At 38.4% G+C, this 17,766-nt stretch overlaps 2 protein-coding genes and 1 long non-coding RNA gene across 3 annotated transcripts; 1 reads left to right on the top strand and 2 right to left on the bottom strand.

Moving 5' to 3' along the window:
* Positions 1–215: 215 nt before the first annotated feature.
* On the bottom strand, positions 216–2,523 carry LOC139736877 (meckelin-like). Its single transcript, XM_071647537.1, has 4 exons — positions 2,386–2,523; positions 1,601–1,703; positions 814–900; positions 216–224 (listed from the first exon to the last, which is right to left on the bottom strand). The coding sequence occupies exons 1-4, from the start codon at positions 2,493–2,495 to the stop codon at positions 216–218; spliced, it is 309 nt and encodes a 102-aa protein (XP_071503638.1). The 5' UTR covers positions 2,496–2,523.
* A 2,236-nt stretch (positions 2,524–4,759) lies between these two features.
* Positions 4,760–9,078, bottom strand: LOC139736891 (uncharacterized). The gene is made up of 4 exons (XR_011711353.1): positions 9,002–9,078; positions 7,607–7,694; positions 6,530–6,587; positions 4,760–4,809 (listed from the first exon to the last, which is right to left on the bottom strand). It is a non-coding gene; the product is annotated as an uncharacterized lncRNA (long non-coding RNA).
* A 4,902-nt stretch (positions 9,079–13,980) lies between these two features.
* On the top strand, positions 13,981–17,058 carry LOC139736889 (uncharacterized). The gene is made up of 3 exons (XM_071647548.1): positions 13,981–14,067; positions 15,719–16,159; positions 16,853–17,058. The coding sequence occupies exons 1-3, from the start codon at positions 14,050–14,052 to the stop codon at positions 16,973–16,975; spliced, it is 582 nt and encodes a 193-aa protein (XP_071503649.1). The 5' UTR covers positions 13,981–14,049; the 3' UTR covers positions 16,976–17,058.
* The last annotated feature ends 708 nt before the right edge of the window (positions 17,059–17,766 follow it).

The raw sequence follows: 17,766 nt of genomic DNA, 5'->3' as shown, positions 1-17,766 counted from the left end.
ACATACAACTTGAACCAAGCACAATCACCTTTTTGTTGTGGTGTAAGCATAACACTAGTGTTGAAGATTGGTAATTATGATCAGTATTACTTGCATTAATCTGATCATCGGGTTTGGAACTCGAATTAGAGCAAATGTTTAGGAGGTAATACCAGCACCTGTGCTAGCACCAAACTCAAACAAACAACCAAATGGACATGATCATCAAGCATTTCCTATGTAACCTGACAAAAAAAAAATCAAAATGAAAGAAAGAAAGAAAGAAAGCACAGAAAAAAATACCACTGTGTGTCATATAAACCTGAACATTCACAACAAAAATAGGAAACCCTGTACTCACTTAGATAATCAATGTTTTTTGACCTTCTGCAATCTTCAAAATAAAGATTTTGGTGAAATGTTGCTATCCTATGTAAATTCTACATAAAAAAAGGGGACTTACCACTCGACTAGCTCTGACGAGACCATTATCAAAATATGGTTAAAAGGTTACCTATAAAATTGATATGTATAAATTCAGATGCATGTGAGTAACACATCCTAAACCAACCACCCCCCCCCCAAAAAAAAAAAAAAAAAATCTGACTTTGACTGCAGTTTAAAAAGATAAAAAACAAAACAAAAATTGAGTTAAACGTGTTACAACTGTCATTAGTCCCGTTATTTCATTTGAAGTGAAAAGTTTATCATTCTGCAAGGAGAGAAGGTCAATATGTCAAATTTGTGTAGCACCAAACACACTGAGAGCAGTAAGATGCCTAGCAAGCTCAGCAGATGGATCTCATCCATTAAACAGACTGCTTGGCTTCCTACCTGTAGTCTGCCTCCTGTCACTGAGTCCACACCAAGGAAAGTGCCATTGGCCGTGTACTGGGCTACTACCAGTGTGAGTTCACTGTCCTATAGCAAACAAGAGTACGAAAAAATTAATCATTGTGCTGATGGGCAAAACAACCATTGGCTAGAAGACAAAAAAATATAAACAAACACATCCATTTGCCATTGATGCAAACGACAAAATCAAAATCACGCCATCAGCAGACATCAAATAGGACAGAAGCAACAATATGATGAATGTTGTTTCAAAAGCCCCTCACAGATCTTGATCATATTGTCTTTTTCCACAGCACCTGGAAATGTACTTAAGATTGCATAACAGTAACATTTATCCCATTAAAGTAAGAATTTTTGCGTTGAGTTGTTTTTATTGCAACTGATTGACCATCTACCCTTCATCAACGTAAATAAGCACCAGTAAGTCAGTATTCTCAGTAGTTAAGTAGCCAGTTGCAACATTTATCTTGTTTATCAAGTCCTCACTTTCATACCCCAAAGTGGATGACCCTGTCCGAATTTCATAGGAGGTCCCACCTACAAATACAATAACTTCTACTGGAGCTCAAATATTCAAAAACACAGGCATATACATACATTATATATTATGTGTGTGTGTGTGTGTGTGTGTGTGTGTGTGTGTGTGTGTGTGTGTGTGTGTGTGTGTGTGTGTGTGTGTGTACAAGATCCAGGAGAGCAGTATAGAATGTGAGGAAGTCATTGATTACAAGTTTTGCGTTGCTTCACTTCCAAAAAGCCTACTTACTGTTGAAGAGCTGTTAAAAGAGAAGACTTTGTTCAGGTCTGTCTGATCAAGAACCTCCTCTGTTGTCCCATCTCCATAGTACAACCATGGCATATTAAGTGGCCTAGACAACCAAGAAAATTTTTTAAATGGTTAGAGTATGGAAGCATATGACATTTAAAAGCAATATACCATTGAAAAAAAAAAACACATAAAAGACTGCATGAGCATGTCCATTCATGCTAAAAAATGATAAAACAAAAGGTCGAAAAAACAAAGAAATACATAAGAAATTCATAAAACAATAAAATACATAAGAAATTGATTTTGATACCAGATTTTTTTTTCATGTACATTGTTTGGAATGCTACAAAGAATGTTATCACTAAAAATTAGGATTCTAGGAGCTTTAATTTCTGATTTACAGCAAAAAGTATTATTTTACGCATATATTAACATAATTAATTATTATGATGAAAATTTCAATTTTTTTTTTTTTAAATAGTTTGGTAGATTACGCGACAGGTAATGTATGTGCCAATTTTCATGGTGATTGCGCGAGCGACGGCAGAGATCTCGGGGGGGGGGGGGGGGGGGGGGGGGGGGTTGAATCAACCCCTCCCCGGCCACAGAACACCCAAAAAAGCCCGGCCTGGTTAGGATGAAGAGCTGCACAGAAATTCCACAATAAGAAAATGATACAAATTCTTACTAATCTACTCCTCTGTCCCCTATACCTTATCCTACTCAGATTAAAGGTGAAACATAAGTCAGCATGTATTGAGATCATGACTCAATGGGCATACCAATCATCTATGTTGTTGGCCCCAAAGATCTGAGCAGCCCCTACACCAGCAGCACTCCTGTAGTTCTGACACGCCGTGGAGTCAACATTGTACAGCTGCATCACACACATGTTGCCCCACGCTTGACATGCAGTGAAGTTGTAGTAATCCTGAAGGGGTAAAAAACACACATACAAAATTCATCATCGAGGCATTTTAAACCTTCATTATACATATACATTGGACTAGACTGAAACATGTGGACAGTTTTCAGCATTCATTTCATTCGATAATTTGTTTATCTTTATAAACAACTGTGACACTACCCCGTACCTATCAAGTAAATATAAAACACAACTGCTACAGCTAGGATGATGGTGTAGGTGATATTAGGTATTGTGCAACAAATACAGGCCTTGAAATCACAAAGATGGACATGCACTGGCTGTGTACTCTCATTTCTTGATATTGTCACAGGATATTTAGACAGCACTCGCAAAGCCAATGTGCAAAGCAGTTCATCCTAATAGCTACTATAAATTCTCATTTTGCTTCACTTTTGTTTTTCTTTTTGATATTGAGATAGCCCAGGGTAGAAGTGACAGGCATTTGTGCAGATATTAATATATCATGGTTTATTCATCACACACATTACAGGCTTTTTGATGGATTTTTGTTCTTGTTGGTGTAGGCCTAAATATGAATAGTACATAATGCATGTTGCAGGAAATTGCAGCTGAATGAGAGACACAACTGAATTCAGTTACCTGGCAATGTATGTGAAATAAAGAAGGAAAAAAATTAATGTGTTATATATTGTTATTTCCACAGAGGCCAGCTGCTCAGACAGAGCATTCTAACATCTTATGGTTAACCTCTCCCGCTTACCTCGCATGATTCCTGCACTTCACCAAGGAATTCTGCTAAGAACCAAGACTGACGCACAGGAGAAGTAAGAATCTGCAATGGGATTTTGAAAAATGTAATATCACAAAGTCACATTACTGGTGCTGGGAGGTACTTCAAACTGAAGTAGCCAATGATCTGCAAGTTAAATCAATGAATAAGTTGCATACATAAACCTATGACTTCTAATGTTTCTCAAGTGTTAAAGATTGTCTTGTGCCAGATTGTCTGCAAGTAGAATCTTACAAAGTTTTAGCACAGTCAAAGAAAAGTCAATCTATTACACAGATGATGTCACTATCTGTTACAAAACTGCACAAACACCATCACACAGTTTCATGCATAAAAAAAGAACTTACATATCTTTGCATCATATTATTCTGGAATTGTAATAACTTGGCAATGGTAATGTTGGGAATAACGGCTTTAGCTGCTTAATTACGGTGAAAGCACCATTTCGAAAATGCCTTTCTGCATTACAGTGGGAAATTTGTAAATGTTATCTCATCGTCTTATATGCATATGTGCTTTACTTTTAATCAACGTTCCATGAACACATGAGAAATATTGAAAAATTAAATGACTTTATTTATTTTCTTCTTTTTTTTTATTTTGGTGAAATTTGCACTGTTTGCTGTACCCTAATTTATTCAAATTTGAACATGGAGTTGAGCTCCCCTTTAAGATACAATTCCGCTACACCAGGGGGGCGTTTCATGAAGCGTTTTGTCAGATATTTCGTCTGACAAAATGTTAAAAGCTACTGAAATCCTTGCATCTGATTGGCTGAGAGCAAATTTGTCCGACAAGTTGTCGCATAAAAATGCTTCATGAAATGCCCCCCAGGATTGCCATTTCTGGACATTCCTTGGACAAACCTCTGCAGGCTGTTTTTGTCCTACAATTCTCATGGAATACAATGTCAAACATTATACTGGTCAGTCAACAGACAGAAACTGGTAAACATGAGAATGTATTTGTAGAAATAATATGATAAACATGGTGATGATGTAACATTTTGTATGATCCCTCCCTTGTCAGTAATCTACAGTACAATGTTAAAGGGATGGTATAGTTTTGGTGGAGAAGGTGATTTAGGTTTTAACTTTGTGCAAATAACCAGAAACCATTTATATAAAATATTGAAGAGCATACAATTTTAAGAGGAATCAAAAATATTTGATGCAAATCGGTTTTGAAATGGCTGAGATATCCAAAAACAAAGAGGTCCAAATAAAAGGTGGGACCCTCTTTTATTAGGACCACTTTTTATACTTTATTTTTGGATATCTCAGCCATTCAAAGCTGATTTTCATCAAGTAAACTTACAGTTCCTCCTAGAATTGTATGCTCTTTCATATTTCATATAAACAGTTCATAATTATTTTGCAAAAAGTTAAAACCTGAATCCCTACCTCAACCAAAAACTATACCATCTCTTTAACACTGAAGGTGAGTAAGTGTACTTACATCAAACTCCACATTGAAAGCTCCTTGAGGCAAAACAGGCAGAGGATCTGGGAAACATACATTGCCTTCCTGAAGTGGAAAAAAAAAACAAAAAACAAAAACATGAATTATAAAATATCTTTGTGTTGACCAAGAAAAGTTGTTTGAGGATAGAGGATGTAATTCCCAAGACAATTCAATAGAAACTGTTGATGCAACTTCAAATGAATACTGTCTTAGCAGGGGCGGATCCAGGAATTCGGTAAGGGGGGGGGGGCGCAACTAATATTTCTGGTGCCACTTTCGGGTTTAATTCAATTTTTTCTTTTTATTTCTTTTGTTTTTAACAAAAATAAAGGGGGGGTGTGCCGGTTGCGCCCCCCTCTGGATCCGCCACTGCTTAGTGCTAGGGAAATGTTTCTCATTCAGCATATTGCATTCATATCTAAATGATTAAAAAATAGATGAGGCATTTATTCAATTCTTCCATCAGAAAAGTCTTGCCAGTCTATTGAAGGTACGATTCACTTCAAGTAACTTTTTAGATCAAACATAAAATGTACCAGCACACAGTCCATTACCCTACCTCCAAACATCCTTGTGACAAAGATAATACTGAATGAAAGCTTTTGTCAAAAACTGAGGAAGTAGTTCAATCCACAAGATCTTTCCTTGATCTTCCACCATTAATATGCCGTTACCATGGCAACGCAGCTTCCGACATGTCCAAAAAATATGTCTTGCACATCTTCCCACCAAGACCAATGTGTGTGCCACATTTCATGAGCTTCAGTCGAATACAGAGGAAGTAGTTCAATCCGCAAGATCTTTCCTTGATCTTCTGCCATTTATATGCCGTTACCATGGCAACGCAGCTTCTGACATGTCCGAAAAATATGTATCCACATCTTCCCACCAAGATCAAGGTGTGTGCCACATTTCATAAGCTTTGGTCAAAAAACTGAGGAAGTAGTTAAATCCGCAAGATCTTTCCTTGATCTTCTGCCATTAATATGCCGTTACCATGGCAACGTACTTTCGGGTACTGTCAAAAAATGCGTCTTGCACATCTACAACCAAAGGCACACATCTGTACCAAGTTTCATGGAAATTGGGCAAAAACTGAGGAAGTAGTTTGCAACACAAAATTTTCCATCATTTTGGCTCATAATATGTGAGCTGTTACCATGGCAACATACTTTTTGTCACTGTCAAGAAATGTGTCATGCTGACCTATATCCTAAGACAAACATTCAATATGAATTCCATGAGAATTGGAAGAACACTGATGAAGCAGTTTTGCCATGAAGCATTTTGCCCTATATTTTACCAATAACATGCCGTTACCATGGCAACGCACTTTTTGCCACTGCGGAAATATGTGTCTTGCACATTAACATATTCAGATGAACATCTGTACCTAATTTCATAAAAATTGATCAAAAACTGTGGGAGGAGTTCGCGACGCAAGATTTGTACCCATTTTTGCCCATAATATGCCGTTACCATGGCAACGTACTTTTGGGTACTGTCAAAAAATACGTCTTGCACATCTACAACCCAAGGCACACATCTGTGCCAAGTTTTATGGGAATCGGTTGAAAACTGAGGAAGTAGTTCGCGATGAGTTGGTATTTCAAAAATTTGAAGAAAAAAAAAGAAAATGGAAACATTTTTTTCAGAGACCATTTTCAGTGGTCAGTATTGATATTTAACACTCACAGAAAGTCTACAGAATTTTGTTTTAAAATGCATCATGCGCAATCACTTATATATCTGCTCAAGCCAGGACCGACAGCAAGCAGCCTACCTGTGGGCAAGTGCAGGTTCCTGTCACAGCAATGAAACTCTGGTGGCAACGTTCACACCTGGAATCAAACAGAGAGTTTCAGTTTGAGTAACATGCATTTCTACCTGTTCTCTTTTGAAAGGGTGGATGAAAGTGAAAAAGGAATTTAAAAGCTTGAGTCAGATTTGATATATATTGTGGTGAGATTGATTGGTTCAATCATTTTTATATTTTCACATTGATTCTTCCCTCAGGCTAGCGTATATCCTTTTTTGATGCTGGAGAATTCATCATGGTAAAGATTTTCAATGTTTCATATGATTACATTTATACCATGATATCTTCTACATATAGCCCACAAATAAATATTACTATATAATCATTTGCACATATGTGTGTGTATATATGTATTTATACACACATACATACTACATAAAATCATCTGTGTTAGCTAAAGGAATTCATCCTCTCCCTTTACATAAGCACCGATAACTTTAGCATTGAAAAGGTTCAGGGGCATTTGTTAAATGCAACTGTCAACAACGCTATAGTAAGATAGTTACACTACTGAAACATGATGCCCAGCGGTGATTCTGCACAGTTGTACAGTGGAATTGAAATCAGAGGTCGCTGGTCTCTTTAAGCAGGTGGCCGCTATACACAGGTTCTTAATCACAGTTTTCTCTGCAGGGAATTCCCATGCGGTCACTATAGGCAGGTTGTCATTATACACAGGTGGCCACTAGAGCAGATTAGACTTTAGTTGTTTTGAATATTAAAAGGTAAGCAGCAGATCTACATGTATGACAACTTTATAGTGACCTGTAAAACCCCAAATTTTCATGTGCAAAAAAAAAAAAAAACTGTCATGAATTTCGCGAGGAGGCGGGATGTGCAAAGGTAAGATGCACGCAAAAGGGTTTGTCTAAACAATGTGTTGAATGTCAGAAGCAATTCGCGAAAGTTTAATGCCGCAGAAAAGGCCATCAGCTCCAATTCACAAAAGTTCTATGCTACCAATGTTTCTGGTTTTGCAGTATGTGGTGTCTTCTGGAGTGTCAAAAAGTTTGGTCAGATGAAGAGAAAAACTGGACTCACTGCAGGTCCTCACTATCTGGCTGGGTCTTGGCTGCACATAGCACACATGTCTTGTTGGCTTGAAGCTCACCAGTGATGCTGTACTCCACTGCAAAGAAGACAGGGAAGAAAAGTGAAATCTGCTGCCATTGACCAATACTATTCCAAACAAGGAAAAGTAGAAATTACGCGGTGCGTAATATAATATGTCCCCGCTGGAAGTAGCATTTTGTAGCAAAATGTACAATATAGGTCAAAAATCAAGGTCAAAGGTCAAAGAAGTCAAAGGTCAAAATTCTGTGTACAAGTTTTGAAGCCCTCACCTAGTGCCATCACACAAAGCAAACGGAATCGAAATCGGGTTAGAAATGGCGAAGGAGTAGCATTTTGTAGCCAATGTACAATATAGGTCAAAAATCAAGGTCAAAGGTCAAAGAAGTCAAAGGTCAAAATTCTGTGTAGAAGTTTTAAAGCCCTCACCTAGTGCCATCACATAAAGCAAACAGAATCGAAATCGGGTTAGAAATGGCGAAGGAGTAGCATTTTGTAGCAAAATGTACAATATAGGTCAAAGGTCAAGGTCAAAGGTCACAACTGAAATTCTGTGTACAAGTTTCAAAGCTCCCATGTAGTGCTATCATATAAAGCAAACAGAATCAAAATTGGCTCATAAATGACAGAGAAGTAGCAAATTGAACATTTTGATCACACACGAACGCACACACATACACACACACATACACACACACACACACAGACACACACACGTACGGAGCCCGTTTCATAGTCCCCTGCTCGAACTCGTTTGGCAGGGACAACTACTGCATCAAGACAACACTTTTCTATGCACTCTTAAATTTCACAAATTGTGAAGATTATGAATAGGTATTCATAAAGTTCAATATTCATTAGAAGACTTCTTTGCATCCATTTGTAGTCACATTCTGAAACTTGCCACTATCATACTAGAAACCAATCTATGCTTTGCCTGTGAAGAGTACATCAGTTATTACACATCATATTTAAACTTTAAATTCTGTGTCAAAAGAAGCGGTCTCCTCCTTGCTATATGACAAACACTGGTAATAAATGAATATGAGAAAAAGGCAGTACAAACAGGGCTCAATATTAGGGGTGGCCCAGTGGCCCAGGGTCACTAAAAATTGATGTCTGATTACGAAATTTCCAAGAAACACTTAAATTGCAAAATGGATTACTATGTTTCCATTTATTTTGGGCCACCAAAATTTCAGATTCCAAGTTTTTAGTAGTCCGAGTGGGCCACCAGAGAAAAAATGTCAGTGTATTTACAGCATGTGAATCCCACCCCCCTCCATCACTCAGAGCATGATCTTGCAAGTGAGAAAATCTACACGTGCAGTTACACCTTTTTGAGCAAGAATGTTGAATACTCACCACCAATCTCACTGGCTCCACAAGAGGCACACTGTGTGGTGACCGGGTTGATGGTGCATCCAATGCACTCCCACCCATCAGATGTAGCCCTCTGAAGAGATATTTGTCATTAGTACACATTTAATTATAAAGAAAAGAGCACTCTTAAGTCTTCACCTTTACCTTTTCCGAAGATACTGAAAGATTGCTGCATAGCAGCAGTTGGGCTTCCAAGTCTATCCTCTTCTGTCTCATCTCTATCATCCCCACTTAATGGTGGGTGGTTACTTGTCCGGTTCAAAAGAAAGGCAAGGCAAGGCAGACAGGCTGTTTGTAATTACTGCTCATCACAGGTCAGAGTTGACTATTATGTTTACTTACATGACCTTCGGTAAATTAAGACTGAAAACCAATAACTGTACTCTTTCAAGATTTGATTAGGAATATTGCAATCCAAACTAGGTAAATTTAGGATTGGAAGAGTAATCCTCTACCTACATTAGTTGCAACCATGTGAGATAATAATTGTGATGTTACACAAATTCTAAAAGCAGCTTTAAAGATTTGACCCCCTGAGTAAATTCAGTTTGCCCAAAATAAGACGATAAATTCCAGTACCCAAGGTTTAAACCTTGCTCCTTTTTGCCTTTTCATGATGGGCAATGATTCCTTTATGTCTTTGCTCTACAATTATGAACAGCTGTCCAATTCTGTTGTGAAAAGTTTATCCATATGATCATCGATGTTAACCTTTTCTGTATGAGATACTCAAATCGCCTCACTTTTTCATTGGATTCACAATGTATGTTCCTGTACATCATGGGTTAGCAATATTTGCAAAATGATATTAGCTTGGTCAGTTTACCCGAACAACACAAGGATCATGAATGAAAAAATGAAAGTAAAACATCCTACCTCCCCAGCTGGACAGGGTGTGCACACCACCTCTGGTCCTCCATTATTTGAAGTCATCTTGAAGTAGGGCGTACACTGACATGAAAACCCTGGAATATACAAATGAGAACATTGTAAACTTATGTAGCAAAACTGTGTGTCAGCTGTCCTGAAAACAGTAGGCTGGACATGGCTGGCATTGCCTTTTGTATTGCATGAAGAACAAGTTGAAGTAATTTAATGCAAATTCTGCCTAAGATTGATGATTTCCAATGGTAAGGATTTCAGCTTTCAAGATCTCACTAGTCCCACCAACGTCGGTAGTTTAACAGTGCTCACTACAAGTGTAGTAGTAAATTTTACATCTCAACATATGTGGATATACAGAGCTCTAACGTTAGATCTACTAGTGTAGTGGGCCGTAGTGCTACAATTTTTACGCACTTTAATTTAAAGGTTTACCTGACCGCACCAGCAACCCTAACCTGTACCGAGTCGGGGTCGCATGGCAGCCCTATGGCTATTGAAGAACCGCGTGATATAGCTTAGCATTTTGGTGACCAGAGACCAAAATACAGGGTTTTACACTGAAATTCGTAGCCATACTGTTAAATAGATAAGATACGTACAATCAGAGGCGCGGATATCGATTTAAGAAATGATCTGTTTTAAGAGCCCAGATTAGCGCATGCGCTAACAGCCTTGCTGTCGATCAGGTATGGATAAAATGTAGCACATATTATAATACACAATGTATGCGTATGGAAAAAAACACACAGGACGCGGACGGCTAGCTGAGAACTGAAATGAATATTCATTCGCGCATGCGCAGATCATTTTATTTACGTGATGTGTTCAAAATGGCGATTCGCACCTCAAGGAGACAGTCTCAAAGATGATGACAATTTATCTTGTTTTCGGAGGCAATGGTGAGGGATACTGTAAAAGTGGTTTCTTTCGCGGTGGTTTGATTTTCGCGCTTTTCGCGCTTTGAGGTTAAACCGCGAATTTAGCATCACGCGAAAATTATTTGAACTCGTTGGTTGTTACAATGCTATCATTACCGACCACGAATTTAAACACAAGCGAAAAAGTCGGCACCAATGGAAACCGCGAAAGTTTCTGTACGCGAAAGAAACCACTTTTACAGTAGGGTTGGGGGTATCACGTATCGTCACCCTAAGGATCTGTAGCTTGTTTATTCTAAAAATATAATACAAATCTGCCTAATTCTTACCTCAAATATGCCATAAATACTGCAGTTTTGAATGTCGTGACCGTCTCATTGATTATGAATCTCCATTTTAAAATAGCGCAATTTTAGTGCGTGCGTTCCGTTTTCTTCGCGCAGCTAAAAAGGGAACCTTGCGATCGGCACCCCCTCCCCTCCATAGGTATACACGTGAATTTCACAGCATACGTAATACACGTGAATTTCACAGGCCATAGGTAATACACGTGAATTTCACAGACATGCGTCGTTACTGAGCGGATGTGTAATTTTTAGCTTGGTTTGTTTGAGTTTGATTTTCGTTTCTTCGTTTTTGTTTTTATAGCTAATGACACTTAATCCCGCGCGTACTTTTTCGTTCTATACGCAAACAGCCATGATACGCAGGGTGCCGATGGGAAGGTGCCCTGCCGATAGGTGGTGCCCCAACCATACATAAGATAACATATAACAACAATATGGTATTACAACATGTGATTTTTCGTTGTGAATCCAAGTGTTGTTTACTGAATTGCAAGCATCGCAGCGCACTTGATTACTTCACTAAATTGCATACAAGTTGTCGGGGCGCTGTTACTGGTTACAGCACCCCGCGCCGGGGTTAAGCAAAGGTTTGCCGTGTGTTGTTATGCATATTTCCTCATTAAATTTAAATTAATTTAAACTTAAATTTACTGTAAATTATTATGTACACACTCGTCACTAGACATCTATGTCTAGTGGCTACATCTACGAACTACATCACTGAAATTCCATGAAATTCTGCTAACACCAAGGGCAAGCAAAAATGCTCAAGATTCTACAGGAATCAAATATTCAGTCACAAATACCGAATTTCGTAGCTATCGTCATGAATGAAACGAGAACGATGTCAGTTAGTTGTGCGCTAAAAATCCATCCACAGCACAGGTCGCATGATCGCAACATACAGGAAAATAAAGCAATGGGACTGACAAGTGAAGGTCTGAGTAATACTTTACCATCAGTGGCTGGCACTTGATTCTCGCCACATGCATCACAGTTTAGCTCCACAAAGTCGTAATATTCTCCATTATCATTACACTGATCTTTCGTTATATAAGGAAACGAATAAGATGACACAGTCGTTGTTAAAACCGCAATTGCAAGAAAATATTTCACCAGAAATGCCAGCGAAGGAGCCATTGTCGCTCTAAATTGTTTGGATCTGTTTGTGTGTAAAATCAACTGCGATATGTTCTCTCCACTAAGTACTGCCAAGGAGGTACTAAAAGTACTAGGCAAGCTTGCCTAGTACCTCCTTGGTACTGCCAGAGCACCAGCAGGAGGTACTAGTATGGTACAGGTGTAAGGTGGGAAGCTCTGTCCCACCTCCCACTGCTTTGCTAGTCACTCACTTCCACAGACAAACCCATCCTCTCTATCTGGAGAGAAGAGATCAGTGAGACACACGTGTAATGAATAAATTAACGAATAAATAGATTAGCTAAAACACGAGTATACAGGGAGACACACGTGTAATAAATAAATTAACGAATAAATAGATAAGCTAAAACACGAGTATACAGGGGACACACGTGTAATAAACAAATAAATGAATGAATAAGATAAAATACGAGTAGATTCAAGATTCAAATACGGTAATTAAATTGTTATGCTCTCAGGCATAAATATCATCTTAACAGTCTCCAAATATACAAACATGCAAATATACAAAAGGGAATAGAATAGAGTAGCCTATGCAGAATATTCATTGGAATTTGTTTTTTGTTATTATTTGTCTAGTGTCATAGGCTGTATGACTCGTGGATGGGCTGTACGACTGGTGGGTGTCGAACTTATGACGTTGACCTCATTCAGTGGAGATGTTCTTTAAGTTATAAATCTAGGGCATCCACAAAGGTGTGAGGATCTCGGATGCAAAAAAAAAACACACAAAACAAAACAAAAACAATGATTTAGTTGTCTGAAAAGCTAAAACATTGGGGGCATATTTATGTCATTATGTACGTAATGAACAACAGAGACCACAGTAGACTGCCTTGGGGAACGCCACAATCTTTCAACCTACACAGATTGTTTGCTAGAGGTCTGACCGAATAAAGAAACATATTGTTTGTGATCTCTTAGGTATAGCTGGTAAACCCATCTATTTGCTTATTATACCAGTCACAGTATAAAAGAGATGTTCACTTTATCATAAGCGATAAATTGTGTATTGGAGTCTGTATATATACAAAGTGAAATGAAAAATTTTTAGATGTCCATCAGGGTTTGGGTTGTTACGGGTTGGGTCATCACGAGGTCACGTTACCCAGCCTTCACGACAAAGGACGAGACCAAGGCTGTTAAGGCATTTCTATTGTGCTGCCTGAATACAGCTAACTGGAAAATGAAAAAACAAAACAAAACAAAACATTAAGGTACTTTTTTGGGGGGAGGAGGTTACATGAAAAGTGGACTCTATGATTCCTTCGTGTCTGATCATGTAACGTTCGTATAGTCCAATCATCTTAATATACTGAAGGTGTGTTGCAAGGATAATCGTATTTCTCATCAAGACAGAAATTTCTGTATAGTACCTCCAGTCATATCAAACAGAGTTAATTTTTTTTTAAGTTGTTGGGTATTAAATATATAAAAATGATATGCTTTATTGCCATTGCTTGGAGCAATTTATTTTCAATGCATCCACAAGAAACATGGAAGGATCTCTAGGATGAAAGATTTCCTTCTAAACAGTAGAAAATTTTGATCCCTACAGACCAAACAGTCATAATGTGTACGTGGCTGATAGAAAGTCAGGGCGAAAATCTGTTATGATTGCACGCATGAAAACCTGGAACCGAGGTTGTTACTTAGAAGCGGGAAGCGCGTTGATCCAAAAGGTTGCGCTGCGCTGTGGAAGCATCGTTATTTCCTCTCGATAACTGCCATTAACTGGTGCAAGCTTGAGTGAAAGATTATGGGTGACATCTTTGAGGTGAGATAATTTACAACCACTTCTCTGACATTTGGGTCTTATGACCAGAATCGGCAAGCTGTTCTTAGAGTAAAATAAACTGGCGATGTTTTGTGACATTGGCACTACGGTTATGTCGGATATATACTGTTCAATTGTATAGCATTATGTTGTGTATACCCGCACCGGCGCACCTGCACCTGTTGGTAGATGAAGAGCGAACAGGTGTCTCCCCGCCCCGCCCTCGCCGCGCTCGTGCCCTCGCCTCAGATACTATTTTAACTACCAGTTATCTTTGCTTGCTTTAGCACCCAGTATATACTGTACCACAAATGTATGTTCTGTCGTCGTGGGTGATGTGTGTAGATTTTGAAGAATATGGGCTCGGGTTTTTGTTGTAAAACTTAAAGAATCAGGCGATCAAATTTTTGTGCAGTGAGCAGGTGGCAGTGCAGTGTACATGATGGAAGTCTCCATGGGCTAGGAGAGAGAGCGAGAGTGATTGTACACAAAAAGGCATGGTAAGAGTAAGACTAATTACTTCTTTAGCTGATGTAATCACAGGGCAACCAATCTCTCAATTGCGATATGTTATCTTGTTTGTGGTGTAAAGAAAAATGATGGGAATGCCTCACAAAAAAGGATATGTATACCCCAAACTGAAAAGGGTTGAACTATAGAGGATGAAAAAGATCAAGCACAAACAATGTGACAAAAAGAACACTTACGTAGTATATACTGTCGTACCTACCCATCAGTCGACATTTCATACTTTTCAAACAATATTTCCACCTAAGGAGTGAGATAGATTTCTGGCAACAGCTATATTCTTGTACATCACCATGCATCACTCTGTTTAGGACTAACTGGCCGATCAATGTCGCAACACACCAATAATCAATGTTGTGTCACAGACCAATTTATTCTGTGTGTAGTGAACATCCAAGGCAACTCTAATCTTAACCCCGGCGCTGGGCGCTGTAACATAATTACGGTACGTATTGGGGTCGCTGCTGCGGTTACTCTAATCCTAACCATTATAAGACTGAAGTATTATAATCATAGTGAGTTTCTCTGTCGTTTACCCTAATTTAATAGATCTATATCATTCTTGGTCATCTTCATTTTTTTTTCATTCTCTTTCAAAATGTTGGCAAATATACGTAAAGGCAGCCTACAATGTACATGTATATAGCCAAATAATGAAAAGCAAAATACTTGCCCAATAAACTAGACCAGTATTTAAAGAAATTTCCACCTGTTTTCTTGTAGCATCCTACTCCCTTTTAACTCTTCAGAATTAGAAAGATTTATCATACAAAAGTATGGAAAAATAAAATGCATTGGTGTGTGAAGATGAAAATTACAGTCTAGGGCAATTACCCCCTGGACAGTTACCCCAGTCCCTTCCCCTGACCCTAACGGTTCTAACCCTAATCCTAATCCTGAACCTAATCCTAACTCTAACCCTAAATCTTGCCCTAATCTTTACTCTAACCTTACACTAACCAGTATTTAACCTGGATGTAATATTGTCCTTGGGGATAATTGCCCTGATTACTAAAAATTATGGTAGCAAAATCAAATGCTTCCTAACTAGGTCATACATAATTCACCAATCATATGTCATGATGTCTTTTGAATTCAGTACATCATAATTTGTTGCATACAGGTTCAAGAAATTCTTAGATCAAGGCAGAAGAGGAATGGGCAGACCGAGTATCGAATCCGTTGGAAAGGATTTGGCCCACAAGAGGATACGTGGGAGCCAGAGGAGAACTTGGTCTCCTGTGCAGACATCCTTGAGGACTTTAAGAAGAGACAATCGCACCAGCATTCAGACAGCAAGACTGTTGAAGGAAGCCGCAGTGACCGACTGACCAGTCAAGACAGTGATTCTGAAGCATCAACCACCAGAAATTCCACAGTGCTAACAAGAAGTCAAGTTTCCATTGAGACTCCTGGGCTGCTGAGAAGGAGCCTACGTGTACGACAGAGAAGTACACCCAAAGTTCAGAGAGTGCTTGGGCTTAAACACATGCCAACTGTCAGCAATCGTGATACTGTTGATGTCGATGATATCAATGACAAGGCAGAAAAGAGATTGGATTCAGTGAGTAATCATATATATATTTTTTTTTTCATATATATATATATATATATATATTTAATATATACTTTAACAATAATGTTTTAGATAAAGACATGACTTTGGGGTGTGTTTACTAACCACACCCATGAATTGCAAAGTAAGATTTTTTTAATGTCATTCTTTTTTGACTGAAAACAATTCAACTTTCTGAATAAGTTGTTCTTCTTGTCTTTAAAACAGTAGTGCAGGGGCAGATGTATTTTGTCATACATTTTTTTTTTTGTATATTCTTAATTGAATGAAGTTCAGCATCCTTTTTTTATTAAATTATTGTAACTAGAACACTTTCTCCTGATCTAAACACTGTATAGTATGTATACTCAGTACTTCACAGTATGCTGTAACATTAGCATTCTTTGATTTATTATTTCTATTACACTGTATATAAAACAGATACAACAATAGCATACATGGCCCATAGTCACACTTCAGTAGTGATGCACTACTATTTTTACACAAAAAACAACACATTAGAATGTCAAACAAAGTGACATGCAGGAGAATTCCCAGTAGACATAAGCAAGACTGAACCTCCAATTCATGTTCTTGATACTCTGTAACTAAAAGAAAATACATGTAGGGACAACTAAAACAAAACTGGTCCAAAAATCAGGCAACATTACTTCCTATCATCATGAATCTGCCAATGTACAGGCTGACGATGCCCTGCTGTCCCAGTGTCGTCCTGTCCAGTGCAACAAGTGGGCAGCGATCGCCGGCCTGGTGTGTATTCTGGTAGGAGTGGTTCTCCTGGTGTCCAAGAACTTCATAGACTGAGGAATGTAGCCAGCTTTGATGCACGTGCTTCCATTTACCAAACTTCGGTAATCATGCACCCAAAGTCAACCATTTCAGATCATCCAGTGGTGAAGATGCCAATGCTTTGTTGGCTAATGTCTACACTGCTTAAGTTTCAACCGTAGCATTATGAATACATTTCATCTTGATGGCATAGTTCCATCGTGGTAAATCAAGAGGTGTCATAAAAAGGCATTTCAGTGACCCTTATTTCCCTTTTTTAGGAGGGGAAATCTACAACTGGAGGTATATGTTGCCAGGGCAGATTTCTGATGTGCAACTAGCATTTTTGAAGAGTTGTTCAAGTTAATGATGTAGGCCTAATCACCTACCATGAGTCTTTATCACAGTCCAGGAGACAGACTGAATAATGATCAGGATTCACATGTTCATTATCATCAGATCATCACAGAATGTTGTAAAATACAGACTAGAGGAACTTTAAGTAGAGAACACATGAGATGTAACCAGTGCTCAAGAATGGCTGCGGTAGTAATTGTAATCCATACTCATTACATCCCAGGGACAGTCTCCTCAGGCAATGAGATAACCTTCAACAGATAGTGCTGTTTTACTGTCTAATCAAAGAGCTGTATCATCGCTGAACAGAGACAAGTTATCAAGTTGTCAGGAGGTCATTGAGGACTCCCTTTGCAACCTTTGCAATCAAATCTTATCAATTATAATCTGTATAACTATCTTATGTTTGAAGCCATCTTCAGATTTATTTGATTTTATCTACCTCTTGTTATTGCGTAGTTTTCATTTAA

Source organism: Diadema antillarum, unplaced genomic scaffold, assembly GCF_040938485.1.
Source record: "Diadema antillarum isolate AM-2024a unplaced genomic scaffold, OU_Dant_1.0 seq00000672_RagTag, whole genome shotgun sequence".
NCBI lineage: Eukaryota > Metazoa > Echinodermata > Echinoidea > Diadematoida > Diadematidae > Diadema > Diadema antillarum.
This window is presented reverse-complemented; position numbering and strand designations above follow the sequence as displayed.